The sequence below is a fragment of the Leptodactylus fuscus genome, chromosome 4, assembly GCF_031893055.1.
Source record: "Leptodactylus fuscus isolate aLepFus1 chromosome 4, aLepFus1.hap2, whole genome shotgun sequence".
In the NCBI taxonomy this organism is placed as follows: domain Eukaryota; kingdom Metazoa; phylum Chordata; class Amphibia; order Anura; family Leptodactylidae; genus Leptodactylus; species Leptodactylus fuscus.
Window position 1 is genome coordinate 88,159,063 of NC_134268.1, and position 14,460 is coordinate 88,173,522.

General features: G+C 42.8%; 1 protein-coding gene across 8 annotated transcripts in view; it reads left to right on the forward strand.

Moving 5' to 3' along the window:
• The first annotated feature begins 3,049 nt into the window (after nt 1-3,049).
• The window catches only part of PRP4K (pre-mRNA processing factor kinase PRP4K), a 39,274-nt gene continuing 27,863 nt past the window's right edge, over nt 3,050-14,460 (forward strand). For all 8 annotated transcript variants that reach the window (XR_012715451.1, XR_012715452.1, XR_012715453.1 and 5 more), the window contains exons 1-3: nt 3,050-3,182; nt 11,194-12,360; nt 14,086-14,259. Coding sequence is in view for 1 of the 8 variants with exons in the window: in XM_075270743.1 (XP_075126844.1) it covers nt 3,148-3,182; nt 11,194-12,360; nt 14,086-14,259 (1,376 nt within the window). In the remaining 7 variants the exon portion in view is untranslated. The remainder of the gene's footprint in view (nt 3,183-11,193; nt 12,361-14,085; nt 14,260-14,460) is intronic.

Below are 14,460 nucleotides of genomic sequence, written 5' to 3' on the forward strand. Positions count from 1 at the left end.
TTGAGGACTCCAGCAAAACTGCCTTTAAAAATCCCCCTCATAATAAATCTCGGCCTATGTCTCTATAAAGTTTGTGCACTGAAGAAGCCTTGCCCAACCTTATGAGACAAATGCAGGCAAGTACTGTCAAGGGGAGCGTTTTGGCTGAATCTGTTAGGGTTTTGTTTGTTGTAATAGGGCAAATTTGTGCATCCATGCAAGTATATACTCTGACTGACATAATGGAATCACAGTCGTGTGGATAACTGTGGCTGTCATAGGGAGCGTGTGCATCAATAGAGAGAAGTGAATGATACAGCTACAGCTGGGTAGGACAGGAAACGTTATCAACTTACCCGGCATTCATACAACTGAGTTCAGTTTGTGTCCTGGATTTACAGCCAAAAATCATACCTGTAGAGGGACTCCTACCATAATAGTTATTTCTGAAGACAGGAGTCCCTGACTCCCAGCAACAATCAATCCTTATGGGAGGGAAATCACTGCCCACAAGAAACCATTAGGGGCCATAAGGGCCCCTAGACAAAGATGTGAGAGGGTGGTATAAGAGGGAGGACAGCTAGGCGTTTATAATAGTGCTGGGTGGTGTTGCCATGAAGACTGCAGATAGTATATATGAGTGTCACAGGAGATAATGGCTAGCACACCTGAGTATGGTTTAGCAGCATGTATCATTATCTATAGGCACAAATCCCACCTATTCTACACTCATGACCAAAAGTTTTGAGAATGATACAAATATAAATTTTTACAAAGTCTACTGCTTCAGTTGTTCTAATGGCAATTTGCATATACTCCAGAATGTTATAAAGAGTGATCAGCTTAACAGCAATTACTTGCAAAGTCAATATTTACCTAGAAAATGAACTTTATCCCCCAAAACACATTTCCACATCATTGCAGCCCTGCCTTAAAAGGACCAGCTAACATCGTTTCAGTGATTGCTCCATTAACACAGGTGTGGGTGTTGATGAGGACAGGGCTGGAGATCAATCTGTCATGATTAAGTAAGAATGACACCACTGGACACTTTAAAAGGAGGCTGGTGCTTGGCATCACTGTTTCTCTTCTGTTAACCATGGTTATCTCTAAAGAAACATGTGCAGACATCATTGCACTGCACAAAAATGGCCTAACAGGGAAGAGTATCGCAGCTAGAAAGACTGCACCTCAGTCAACAATCTATCACATCATCAATAACTTCAAGGAGAGAGGTTCCATTGTTGGCAAAAAGGCTCCAGGGCGCCCAAGAAAGACCAGCAAGCGCCAGGACCGTCTCTTAAAAGTGTTTCAGCTGCAGGTTCGGACTACCAGCAGTGCAGAGCTTGCTCAGGAATGGCAGCAGGCAGATGGAGTGCATCTGCATGCACTGTGAGGCGGAGACTCTTGGAGCAAGGCCTGGTCTCAAGGAGGGCAGCGAAGAAGCCACTACTTCTCCAGAAAAAGCATCAGGAACAGACTGATATTCTGCAAAAGGTACAGGGAGTGGGCTGCTGAGGAATGGGGTAAAGTCATTTTCTCTGATGAATCCCCTTTTCGATTGTTTGGGACATCTGGAAAACAGCTTATTCGGAGAAGACGAGGTGAGCGCTACCACCAGTCTTGTCTCATGCCAACTGTAAAGCATCCTGAAACCATTCATGTGTGGGGTTGCTTCTCAGCCAAGGGAATCGGCTCTCTCACAGTCTTGCCTAAAAACACAGCCATGAATAAAGAATGGTACCAGAATGTCCTCCAAGATCAACTTCTCCCACCGTCCAAGAACAGTTTGGCGATCAACAATACCTTTTCCAGCATGATGTAGCACCTTGCCATAAAGCAAAGGTGATAACTAAATGGCTCAGATAACAAAACATAGAGATTTTGGGTTCATGGCCTGGAAACTCCCCAGATCTTAATCCCATTGAGAACTTGTGGTCAATCATCAAGAGACGAGTGGACAAACAAAAACCTACAAATTCTGACAAAATGCAAGCATTGATTGTGCAAGAATGGACTGCTATCAGTCAGGATTTGGTCCAGAAGTTGATTGAGAGCATGCCAGGGAGAATTGCAGAGGTCCTGAAGAAGAAGGGTCAACACTGCAAATATTGACCTGCTGCATTAACTCATTCTAACTGTCAATATAAGCTTTTGTTACTCATAATATGATTGCAATTCTATTTCTGTATGTGATAAAAACATCTGACAAACACACATAAAAACCAGAGGGCAGCAGATCATGTGAAAATATAATATTTCTGTCATTCTCAAAACTTTGGGCCATGACTGTAGGCTTGTTTTTATTGTTAGGCTGAAGCCCCACATTGCGGAAACGCAGCTTTTTCAGTTGCAGATTTTGTTGCGGTGTTTTGAGACAGAGCCAGGAGTGGATTGAGCAGAAGGAACAAGTATAAGAGCTTCCTGTATATTTCCCATACCTTATGTAGCCATTCTTGGCTTTGGCTCAAAAAAACCGCAACAAAATCTGCAACAAAAAAAAGTGCTTTTCTGCAACGTGGGGCCGTAACCTAATGTGGGATTTTGACACACCTAGTTTTTGTAGCTTTTACCCATCCCATTAGCCATCCAGATTCAATGGAATAATACAGACACTGATAGGATATGAGGCGCCACAATCTCTCGTCACCACTCACACAGATACAACTTGTCAGGCTAGACTTTCTTGGCTCTGCACTGTTGTAGTGTGAATAGGCTGGAGGGCGATTATATGGCGCCACTGTGTGTTTGCTTACTCGAGAGCGATGCTTTTTCCTTGATTGTTTCGTCTTTCCCCGCCCTTATAACATGAGCCATATTTTACAATGACATAGTCACTTCGTATAATGTATTGTAAGAGTCTACATAACATGAGCCATATTTTACAATGACATAGTCACTTCGTATAATGTATTGTAAGAGTCTACATAACATGAGCCATATTTTACAATGTGATGGCCACTTTGTATAATGGATTGTCAGTCTCCTATTTTCAGGGCACACAATACTTCACTTGTGTTTCAAAGGACTATTCTGCATATAGGACATTTTGCCAACCACTGCCAGCCACTACCGGAAGTTACCTCTGTAGCTACGGAGGTGACGATTTTTTCCCCCTTCCGCTCCTGTAACCTCGTCTCCTCCGAATCTGTGAGCTCTGAGAGGAAAATGGCCGCTGTGGACTCGGAGCTGCGCGATCCAGAGTAAGAAAGCATGCGCTTAGGGGCTTAGACTGCGGGGGTCTTAGTGAGCGGGCCTGGAGCTCGGCCTATGTCCTGGAATTGGCTGCTATTGTGGAGCTCAGTCCGCTTGTGTCCATGCTGTGGAGCGGACGTAGGGCTCGTGACAAGAGACAGCCATAGTGTAAATACAACAGAGCTGCTTTACCTGAGAACTAGCTAGGAGGCGGCAGTCTGGAGTAGTGAGGGGTGTGCACACTGGTGGGCGGATGTGGCGGGTGGTTTTGTGTTCTTGCATTTACCTCGTTCCCCTGGTACCTCAGAGGACACATCTGTCATTGTATTGTTATCCATGAGGAAACCTCACTTACTGTTGTGCTGTAAAACTGGTGTGTGAGCGGGAAGTACAAGGTGCCATGAGCAGCTCTGCCTCGCCCGGGGTGTTTACCCACTAGAACGTGTTATTACGTTATGGCTGTAGGGGCCTGAGCTCTGGGACCCCTGATCCTGAGAATTAAGGGGAGGCTGTGCTGGTGTAATAGTCAATCCTCTGCCTTATTCCCAGCAGGGCCCTACTTTTCCACAGTCTGAATGTATCTCCATAAATGGCTGACAGCTATGGTGAGATGAGGTACAGCTGCTCTAATTCACAAAAACAATACAAACTATACTTCTCATTATTATGGTAGGTGAACAACTGAGAGCCCACCCACCAAAGCAGCATTTACCTGAGGGCCCCATAGACTATTATAGTGTCCATTGGCTTTTTTGCCATTTTTATACTGAAACCGGTGGAGAGAAAAGTCAGACAGGACTATCCTTAAAGAGGACCTTTCATCAGATTGGGCACAGGCAGTTGTATATACTGCTGGAAAGCCGACAGTGAGCTGAATTCAGCGCACTATCGACTTTCCCGATCTGTGCCCCTGGTAAAGCACTATCGGTCCCGGTACTGTAGCTCTTTACAGTCAGAAGGGCGTTCCTGACAGTCAATCAGGAATGTCCTTCTCCACAGCAGCACCTACAGTACTGTAGTGTGTGAGTGGGGAGGAACGCCCCCTCCCTCTCCTCAGTGCTCATCCATAGATGAGTATTATCAGGAGGGGAGGGGGCGTTCCTCCCCGCTCATACTGTGCAGCGTGATAGGCGCTGCTGTGGAGAAGGGCGTTCCTGACTGACTGTCAGGAACGCCCTTCTGACTGTAAAGAGCTACGGTACCGGGATCTATAGCTCCTTACCCGGGGCACAGATCGGGAAAGCCAATAGTTCGCTGAATTCAGCACACTGTCGGCTTTCCAGCAGTATATAGAACTGCCTGTGCCCGATCTGATGAAAGGTCCTCTTTAAAGGAGCCTCCTACCAAGACTCTGACCCAATGTGAACCTAGCCGTAATAATTGTGTAATATTTTACTTTGAAGTTGGAGTTTGTAACTTTTTCCCAGCTCTGCCCAACATAGGTTTTTCAGAGGATGAAATTTAGCCATTCTGCAGTTAGGGCTAGTTCACACAGAGTTCTGCGTGTACATGTTCCATCACGGCTGCTGCGACAGGATGCCGGTGAGGTGCACTGGCATCTTGTTGCGGCATTCCGCTCTGGTTTAGGCCCAAATGAATGGGCAGGAGCCTCACGGCGTGGATGCTGTGGCTGATTCAGCTGTGGAATCTGTGGCAAGATGGGGCAGCTCGCTTCTTTTTTCTGCTACTAGCTAGTGGAAAAAAGCAAGCGGCTCCCATTGAAGTCAATGGGAGCCATTTTTGGCGGTGGATTCCGTGTCAAAATCCACTGCTAAAAGACCCCCATGTGAGCTAGCCGTTACCCTGCAGAACTGGTGTCTGAGGCATGGTGGACCCTAGTGTCACCTGATGGACCCCTGTTCACATAAAGTAGATTCCACTGAGGTATCCATGAAAAGGAGAACTGTTTTTCTTATCAGATATAACAGCTTTCAGCACAAATGGGAACATAACCGAAGGTCACAGATGAAAATGTTAGTACTGTATAAATGTAGTGCAGACATCTAAATATAATCTGGTCCTACAGACAGAATATTGAGGAAAGTATGCTCTTGTGTCAGGTGTATGCTTTGCTTAGGCTCGATTCACATCTGTTCTGGGCTTCTGCCGTTCAGGTCAGATGGAGAACCTGACGCCAGAGAGCCAGACTTCTAAGCGAGCCTTCACACGGAGTATACGCTCCGCTCATTCTGAACGTAAAACACGTTCAGAATGAGCGCGTATAAAACCAGTTCCCATTGACTTGAATGGGTGCCGGCATACGAGTGCTACCCATTAAAAGCAATAGGGAAAAAAGCCTCCCATTGATTTCAATGGGGAGCGCTCAAATGCAGGCACCCATTCAAGTGGATACATTCATGTGCTGTTTCCTTGCCTGAAATAATTGAACACTGTGATGTTTTTGACACTGATGACCGGGCCCCACAGAATCCGTCATAAGTATCAGACCTGTGGTGGTCCGTCACCTGAACCCTATGAGAGACAGCAGTATTGGCTATCCTAGGAATACTTGATGCTAGGCCTAAAAGGCCTAAACCTCCCAACAGTCATATTAAAAGTACAAAAACCCTCACATTTTATTTCTCTCTGCATTCTCGCATTGATAACTTTTTACATTTTATGTGTAATCGGGTTTTATTGATATTTTTACAGTACAACAGAATAAAATACAGGAAAGAAACAAGGGTCATCAAACCAGGCACGCAGGCCCCAAACAGCATAAATGGGGGGGGGGAGCCCACAACTCAAAAGACCACATGGGGCGCGTAAACACAAAAATAAGGGAAGGAAAATAACAGAAACAGGCCAAAACCAGGCCACATTAGGAGAGCAAAAAGAAAAAACGGTGGGAAGGGAAATACAGCGACAACCACTATACGGGGACAAAAACGACCAACACAACGACAAGACAGCCACAAAAGGGAGGGTAGTCAAGGAGGGGGAGGGAAAGGAAAGAGCAGCCAGAGACTAGTCAAGGAAGAAAGACGAGAAAGCAGAAGATTCCTGAAAGATCACCCAGGGCCGCCAGAGCTGATCAAACCGGGAGGAGTCGGGAGAGTCCTCCGCGACCAGAGCCTCCATTCTCCGCATGAGGAGAAATTCCTGTAAGAATTCAAGCATCGAGGGTGGCGTAGAGCTCCACCAATGTCGCGGGATGACGGCCCTGGCGGCAAACTTTTTACATTTTATTTCACCTTGTTTCAAATTCTATTTTCTCTGATTATTCTAAATGATTGACAGAAAGTATAATGTTCAAATCTTCAACCATTAGAATATAAATCAAATTTTATAGGACAAACCTCCCAATAACATTTTCTTTTCACAAATTAAGAAGTCAAAATCCACTGTTTCGAATTATTATGCACAACAGTTTCTAAACCTTTTATAGGTTGCAAAGAGCTGAAAATTGGCATTTGTTGAATTTAGAACATTAAGAGGTCACATTTACTGCAATCAAAAGCTATTTCAATCAAAAACATTTCAAAGGGGCTCTATCATTGGGAAAAGTCATTTTTAACTAATCACATCCTTGCATAGGCTTTAGAAAGGCTAGTCCACACCTACCTTTAGTATGTAAATTGCCTCAGTGGTTTCTGAATAAGTCCGGTTTATTCATATACTAATGAGCTTGCAGCCAGCACAGGAAATTCCCAGCAGCACTCGTCTCTTTTTTTTTTTTTTTTTTTATCTCCTGTGTGTGTGTGTGTGTGTGTGTGTGTAAACAGGAAGCTGAGCCATCAGCAGCAGCTTGTGCATAGCAAACAATAGCAAAGGGGTGCACGATTCATCGTGCACCAGTCTAATTAGCATATGAATAAAAACGGACTTTTTCAGAAACCACTGAGGCAATCTACATACTAAAGGTAGATGTGGAATAGCCTTTCTAAAGGCTATGCAAAGATGTGATTATTTAAAAATGACTTTTCCCAATGATAGAGCCCCTTTAACAGGTAGAATTACATGTTAATATAGTATCCCTTCTTTAACCTTTTCCCTGCCAACCACGTAGCTATACGTCCTCCCAGGCTGGAACTTCTGTAGCCAATCACATATCTTAATACGTTCTTATTACTAATGCCGATATCTCAGAACTGGTCTGAAGATGATTTTGGATTCGTTTTAAAGATGAGAATCTCATCTTTACAATGATACCAAAATCTTTATGATAACCCTTACATATCTGGAGTGATTCACTGTTGAAAATGCGATTTGGTATTGAGATCCCATTGCAAATGTTAATTCCCCACAGTATTATTTTAAAATCAACAAAACTTTATTAAAGGATCAAAGAAAGGACATAAGACATAAAAAATAGGAGGCCTCGCAGGGCCCCAAATAGATGAAGTCCGCCCAATACAGCACAGATTGGAAACTGATACAAAAGCCAGACCCTAGGGGAGACTGGTGTCAACTGTCCGTAAAGAATAGATCTGGGTGAAAGTCCAAATAGCTACATGAAGAGAAGGATAAAATATATATATATATATATATATATATATATATATATACCAAAACATTGAAAAAGAGTACACAGTAAACAATAACCAACCGGCGCCCCCCCCCCCCCACACACACACACCTTCAACGGACCACCCCCGTAAACTCCACACCGACATACGCATACACTCATACCCTTCCAAATAGGACCATGGGACAAACACAAATCATTTAGTCATAGTACGGGGCTAATCTGAGATGGGGGGGTATGCTATCCATTTGTCCCAAGTACCGTGGAATTTAGTCTCTTTATCCCTATGCTTAAATATCCATTTTTTAAGAGGCAGAGAGACATTCACTGATCTGATCCAATCATGCAGCACTGGAGGGTGGGAGGACTTCCACCGGCGGGCCACATTCTTACCAGCCCTGACTGTATTTTTAACAGTGATTCACTCTGATATTGTAAGGGCTATGGTGGCCATCCACTACTACATCCATCTGGATTATCCAGGTTTGCACGGCAATCTTCAGTAAACGAGACTGTTTAAGAATGTCAGTCTTCACGTATGTCTGGGCCCGCAGCAACCGTTTCTTCTTGTGAGCATTGTTTAGAAGTGGCTGAATGGTAGATTTATGCATAACTGCATAAGGGTCCTACACTTTGAGGTTTGTGGAACTCTGGAGGCACCAGCAGTTGTGTGATGCTTTCTAATGGTACTTTAGCAGTTGCTCTTTTACCACTAGAATTCCCAGAGAGGGGTCATTTAACATTTCTACCATTGCTTCAAATGGGAGCTCGAAATGCCTGGGACTTCTAGTGTTAATCTGATGAATTTGTCTGGTGGAAATCTTTCTCATTATGCCTTTATCTGCACAAACCCATCTGGCCTCTGAATCAGCCACAGATCTCTTCTGAATTCAACACTTCCTAGCATCATCTCTTGGTTGTGAGGAACACCCACCTGACATAGACTTGTACTGTAAGAGGGGGCATTTCTCACAGCCCAGTCAGCTTTTTCTGTTTATAATACTACACATTGTTGAGGACGTGAAAGGTCCAATTTAAGCCCTTATATGGTTCTGTGAATGAAAAAAATTAAAAAGCTTTGGAAGTGGAAAGTCGAAAATTTCCTGCATCAGGAAGGTGTTAAATCCAGTTTGCAGGTAACTTTATGATCAGTTTTTGAGAAGTAAGATGCTCAGAAAACCTCAATATTCTCATTTGAATTTTAAGGTTTATGGCATGTGCCATGTAGAATAAATAGCGTACTAATTTTATTTTAGGTTCCATTTCCGGAAACAGAATGTCACCATCATACTTGCCTGTCTTCCTGCTCAGATCTTCTGGGCACGGGAGATCACTTCCTTCTGTTAGGCCATCTTCTCCTGAGGCCACCTGAGCATTAGAGCTGGAGGGCTGGTTGCATCGCATGTCGGCACTTCTGCTTTACTGATGTCACTGAGACGAGGAGCTGGCCCCATGGAAGGAAGTGATCTCACGTGCCCAGAAGATCTAGACCAGAAGACAGGTAAAATACGATGGGGTAGGAGAATGGGCTGAGTTAGTTGGAAAGGGCTAGCAATGGGTGGGCTAGCTAGGGAAACAGGAAGAGGGAGGTGGTGTGAGTCAGCTCTGAGTGAAGCACAATGCAGCATGGTAGTTGTAGGAAAACAGAACAGGAAGCTACCCATAGAAACAAATGTAGAAGATGCCAGGAGCTCCCAGAGAAACCCAGAAATTACTCAAAACACTGCTAAAGGTATTTGGTTGCACTGATTTCCTCTGTAACTGGGGCTGGTATATTTAGTCCCAGTTGCACCAGCGCTCACGGCCGGATACTATTCAAACCAGTTCAAATGAATGGGTTTGAAAAATGGCTGCAGGTTTCCGTTTCCTTCCCAGTTTCGGGCAGGAAACGGAAACCTATCTAAACGGAGACCGGGTGCAGATGTCAACAATCCCTGAGCATCATAGCTCTGCAATCTACTAAGGAAGCACCGCCGTACAACCATAGTGCATCAGTGCAGCACCTAAGTTGGACCTTACAGAAATACCAAAGCAGTGTGGCTCTAAGTTATTCCTCTAACTCCAATGAGAGTGGAAGCTACTGAAACAGCATAGCACATTCAGCCACGCTATTTTTGTTATTGTGATGCAATGAAAACAGTGGAGCACAGCTGTACCATAATGATATTCCTTTAAGATTGAAAAGGCTTGTTTCTATTTGGTGGAGGTTCACAGTATCAGTAGTAGAATTCTTACATTTCTGATTAGAACTCGATCCAACTGCCTGGATCCCTGCAATACGTGGCTGCACCAGGAGGCCCAGGCTGCACCATTTAAAAGACTCTTAAGGGTAAGGCCCCATGTTGTGGAAACACAGCTTTTTTTGTTGTGGTTTTTTAAGCCAAAGCCTGGATTGGCGACAAAAGAAACTGGAAATATACAGGCAGCACTTACACTTCAACTTTTCGCTTAATCCATTACTGGCTTTGGCTCAAAAAACCGCACCGAAATCTGCAACGAAAATGTTGTGTTTCCGCATCGTGGGGCCTTAGCCTTACTTGAGGCCAGCAGTAAGTTTAAATTAGTATAAAAGCTTTAAAAGGAGAAATAATGTTTACACTCAGAGGTTGCACTAGGGTTAAGGTACTCCTCTTGACATTTTTGAGGAGTATTTTTAGCCATGAAATTTGAAGTAATACTAATAATATACAGGCATAAACAATATGAAGTTATTTATGCAGGGAACCATTATTGTAACTTCTTCCATATATATAGTGGAATATATATAGCTAAGGAGTGGAGGCAGTGGCAGCTGTATTCTGCTGAAACCCTGCCTGCATCTGGCTGCCAATGATTGCACAATTATACGGCGTAAACATGCAGTTACTGGCGGCCGCAAGTGGATAAAGTTTCAGCAGCTTACCGCTACTACTGTGTGACCATGTACTCTTAGTTATACTGTTTGACAGCTGCTGTGACCATGTAGCCCAAGTGATAAAGTACAGTCTGACTGTGGCACAGTCCACTATCGTGTATCTGAGTCTGTACTGTGATTGTGATTTCTTCATTATATGTTAATCAATTGATAAAGATCGAAAATCAGACATCTGCCTGGTAACAAGCCGTGCACCTGTGTTTCCATCACATGTCTACGGACTGATTTTTAACCCCTGGAAGTATTCAAATACATGGCACCTAGCAGAGATTTGGCAAATAAATGTTATTGCTTGTCTAATGAAAAGACCAACAGGTTTTCTTTATCAATTCATCAAGGTTTTCTAAAACTGGACAATCCCTTTAAGTGAAGAGGGCTATACTCATGCAGGGCCTCGTCTTTGACCTCTGTGGTCCACATTCTGGCTGTGAATTTGCTTATGTAGTTTTCCTCTCAAGGTGGAAAGCATTTATTCTACAGAATGCCATAAACTGTTAAGACAGAAATTCTGCTTTCTATATATTGAACTATATATTGAATATATTGTTCTCAAATATTTATTGTAAATAAGCTGTATTAGACGTTCTTTATTATCAAGTTGATAAATATTGCTCTCATCTTTTTGTTCTGTTTGCAGTATGGATGATGTTGACACATCGGGTAAAAGTGGCATTGATGAAAATGGCGAGGTCTCTGAAGATGATCAGCCTCAGACTAAGCACAGTAAACATAAAAAAAAGAAACATAAGCATCGGAGTAAGCACAAAAAACACAAGCATTCTTCTGAAGAAGATAAGGACAAAAAACACAAACATAAACACAAACATAAGAAGCACAAGCGAAAAGAGATGGGAGATACTGACAAAGATGATAATTCACCATCAAAGAGAGCAAAACTGGAAGACTTTGCTTTGTTGGAAGACTTAGAAAAGCAAAGAGCTATGATCAAAGCAGAGCTTGACAATGAATTAATGGAAGGTAAAGTGCAATCTGGCATGGGTTTAATATTGCAGGGATACAATTCTGGTTCTGAAGAGGAGGGAGAGATCAATGACAAGATTCGAAATGGAAAGAGAGCATCAATCAAGTCAAATGCAAAGGGAAAGCCGGAAATCGATCCAAAGACTGTTTCTAAAAGAAGGAGTAGGAGTAAGTCTAAAGAGAAGACCAAGCACAAGTCAGAAAAGAAAAAAACTAAAGTCATCTCTGAAACTCCTAAAGAAAAAGTACCTAGAAGTAAGTCTAAGGAGAGAAGGAAATCTAAAAGTCCTTCTAAAAGAAATAGATCCCAAGATCAAGTGAAGAAGTCTCCACCTTTGCGCAGACAATCCCCAGAAAAAAACAGGAAATCTATCTCTCCCTCAGATGATAGAGTAAGGTCCAGAGACCAAAAGAAATCTCCTATAGCTAGTGAGAGCAGAACTAGGGATCGTAATAGGAAGTCAAAGTCCCCTGTACCCAGAAGAAGTAAGTCAAAGGAAAGGAGATCAAGGTCAAAGGAACGTAAACTAAGACGATCTGATGCAGAAAGAGACAAAAAACCTGTTAAATCACCATCAAAAGATGCTTCGTCAGGAAAAGAAAACCGCTCTCCAGGCAGACGACCAGCACGTAGTCCAAAAGCAAGAAGTCTTTCTCCTAAGCAACGTGATAGGACATCAAGGCACAGTAGATCTCCATTCATTCATGATAAAAAGACCAAACAATCCCCTTCTCGAGCTCTGTCCCCAAGTAGGAGAGCGAAAAGTAAATCTGTAGAGAGAAAACGACGTGAACCAGAGAGAAGACGACTATCTTCTCCTAGGTAAAACTATTGATGTATCAAGTAGAAATAAACTGAATATTATCTTTGTATTAAAGAGGCTCTATCATTGGGAAAAGTCATTAACTAATCACATCCTTTCATAGGCTTTAGAAAGGCTATTCCACACCTACCTTTAGTATGTAAATTGCCTCAGTGGTTTTGAATAAGTCCATTTTTATTCATATTCTAATGAGCTTCCAGCCAGCACAGGACGTTCCCAGCAGCACTCGTCTCTTCTATTATCTCCTATGTGTGTGCAAACAGGAAGCTGAGTCATCAGCTGCAGCCTGTGCTGTATACACCCATAGGAAACAACAACAAAGAGGGTGCACAATGGTGCACTGAGTCTAATTAGCATGTGAATAAAAACGGACTTATTCAAAAACCACTGAGGCAATTTACATACTAAAGGTAGGTGTGGAATAGCCTTTCTAAAGCCTATGCAAGGATTTGAATAGTTAAAAATGACATTTCCCAATGATAGAGCCCCTTTAAAGATGATTCAAAAATGACATTTATATTGCTGCATAGGACAAATGAAGATGCAGCTTTAATGGGTTATTCCTATCTTGGCAAATTATTGCTGAGATTGGAATAATTGGCTACTGCTCTACGCAGTTTCTGTAACTCATAGACGTGAATGGGGGAAACCAAAAACTGCAAAGCACATTAAACTATACTGTTTTTATAAGTGTAGAGCAGCGAAAAACCTGTTGTACTATGCAGTTTCTGTAGCTCCCATTCGCCTAGGAATGTTACAGTAACAACATACACATTGTCATTTTGGTAACTCCTGGCCTAATGGTCAGGACTTGCTGTCAGTTATTCCTCTCTCAGAAGTGGGTTCCATATGAAAATTGGTTCCAAAATCCGTCTCCCATTCGTTTCAATGGGAGGCAGACACTGTTTTTTTTTTTTTTGTTTTTTTTTCAGCTAATGGAAAAAAATAAGCGTTATGTTCGATCCTTGGGTGGATTCCGCCTGATAACTCTCTTTGAAGTGAGTGGTAGACAGGGAAGTACTGCCTGGTCCGTGCGTAATTTGCAAATTATGCATCAGATTTTGTGGCAGAATTTGGTGAAGCAGAAAAATTCAGATTCCTTTAGCTGAATTTTTCAGCTTGTACAACAGTCGCCATGCAAATATACCGTGCCCACAATTAAAAAAAATAAAATAAATATATATATATATATATATATATATATATATACACACCTAGAGATGAGTCGGAGGAGTCTCATTGGGCTCATCTTTGGTACACCCAGAGTCTGCGCAGTTCTTCTGTGAAGTCGACGACGTTCCTTCTGGCTTCACTGTGCATATTCCAGAGGTACAGGACATGCACACTGAAGCTGCAGTATACTCCTCTGGTTGCAGTGAAGAACTGCATCAGTGTGGGGAATACAGCAGCAGAGTTAGTATACAGCTGTTTTATTGCTGGCACTGATGGCTTTATTACAGGGTTATCTGGGACACTAAAACCCCGCTCCATAAGGACCTCTGGATGGTTTAGTATCCCAAAGCGCCCTGACAGATTCCCTTTAGGGTAAGCTGAGCTTGTATGACTGATATAGTGAACAATAGATCAAATGTGTTAAAATCCAACAACCGATACACAATTTCCAATTTGATTATCAAAGTCAGAGTGGCTATTTTAACATTCTGAATTTTTTCATACTAAATATTCTGAATAGAAAATAGTAGTAAACCACTATGTTTGTTTAGAGCAAGAGTCAGAGAAGACGCCATTACAAGACATGAGAGAGTCAAAGACGCCAGCCCTTCTCGTTGGTCACCTTCTAGAAGACGTTCAAGCAGGTCTCCTGGAAGAAGGAGGTCACGTTCACCCCTCAGACGTAGCAGATCACCCAGGAGAAGAAGCCGATCTCCTCACAGAAGGTATGTATATGAGGTTGAGGGTTGTTCCCCCCCCCCCCCCAAGCAATGATACTCAATTAAAGCAGTATATTGTCTATTTTAGACCATTTGAAACAAATCTTGTTAAAAAGTCCTTTGGAATACATTGATGGCCACTTTTTTAATGATCGTGTAATGCATTCCCAAAGCACTTTGCCCTACCATTAAGAGGTCTGTGCAGTT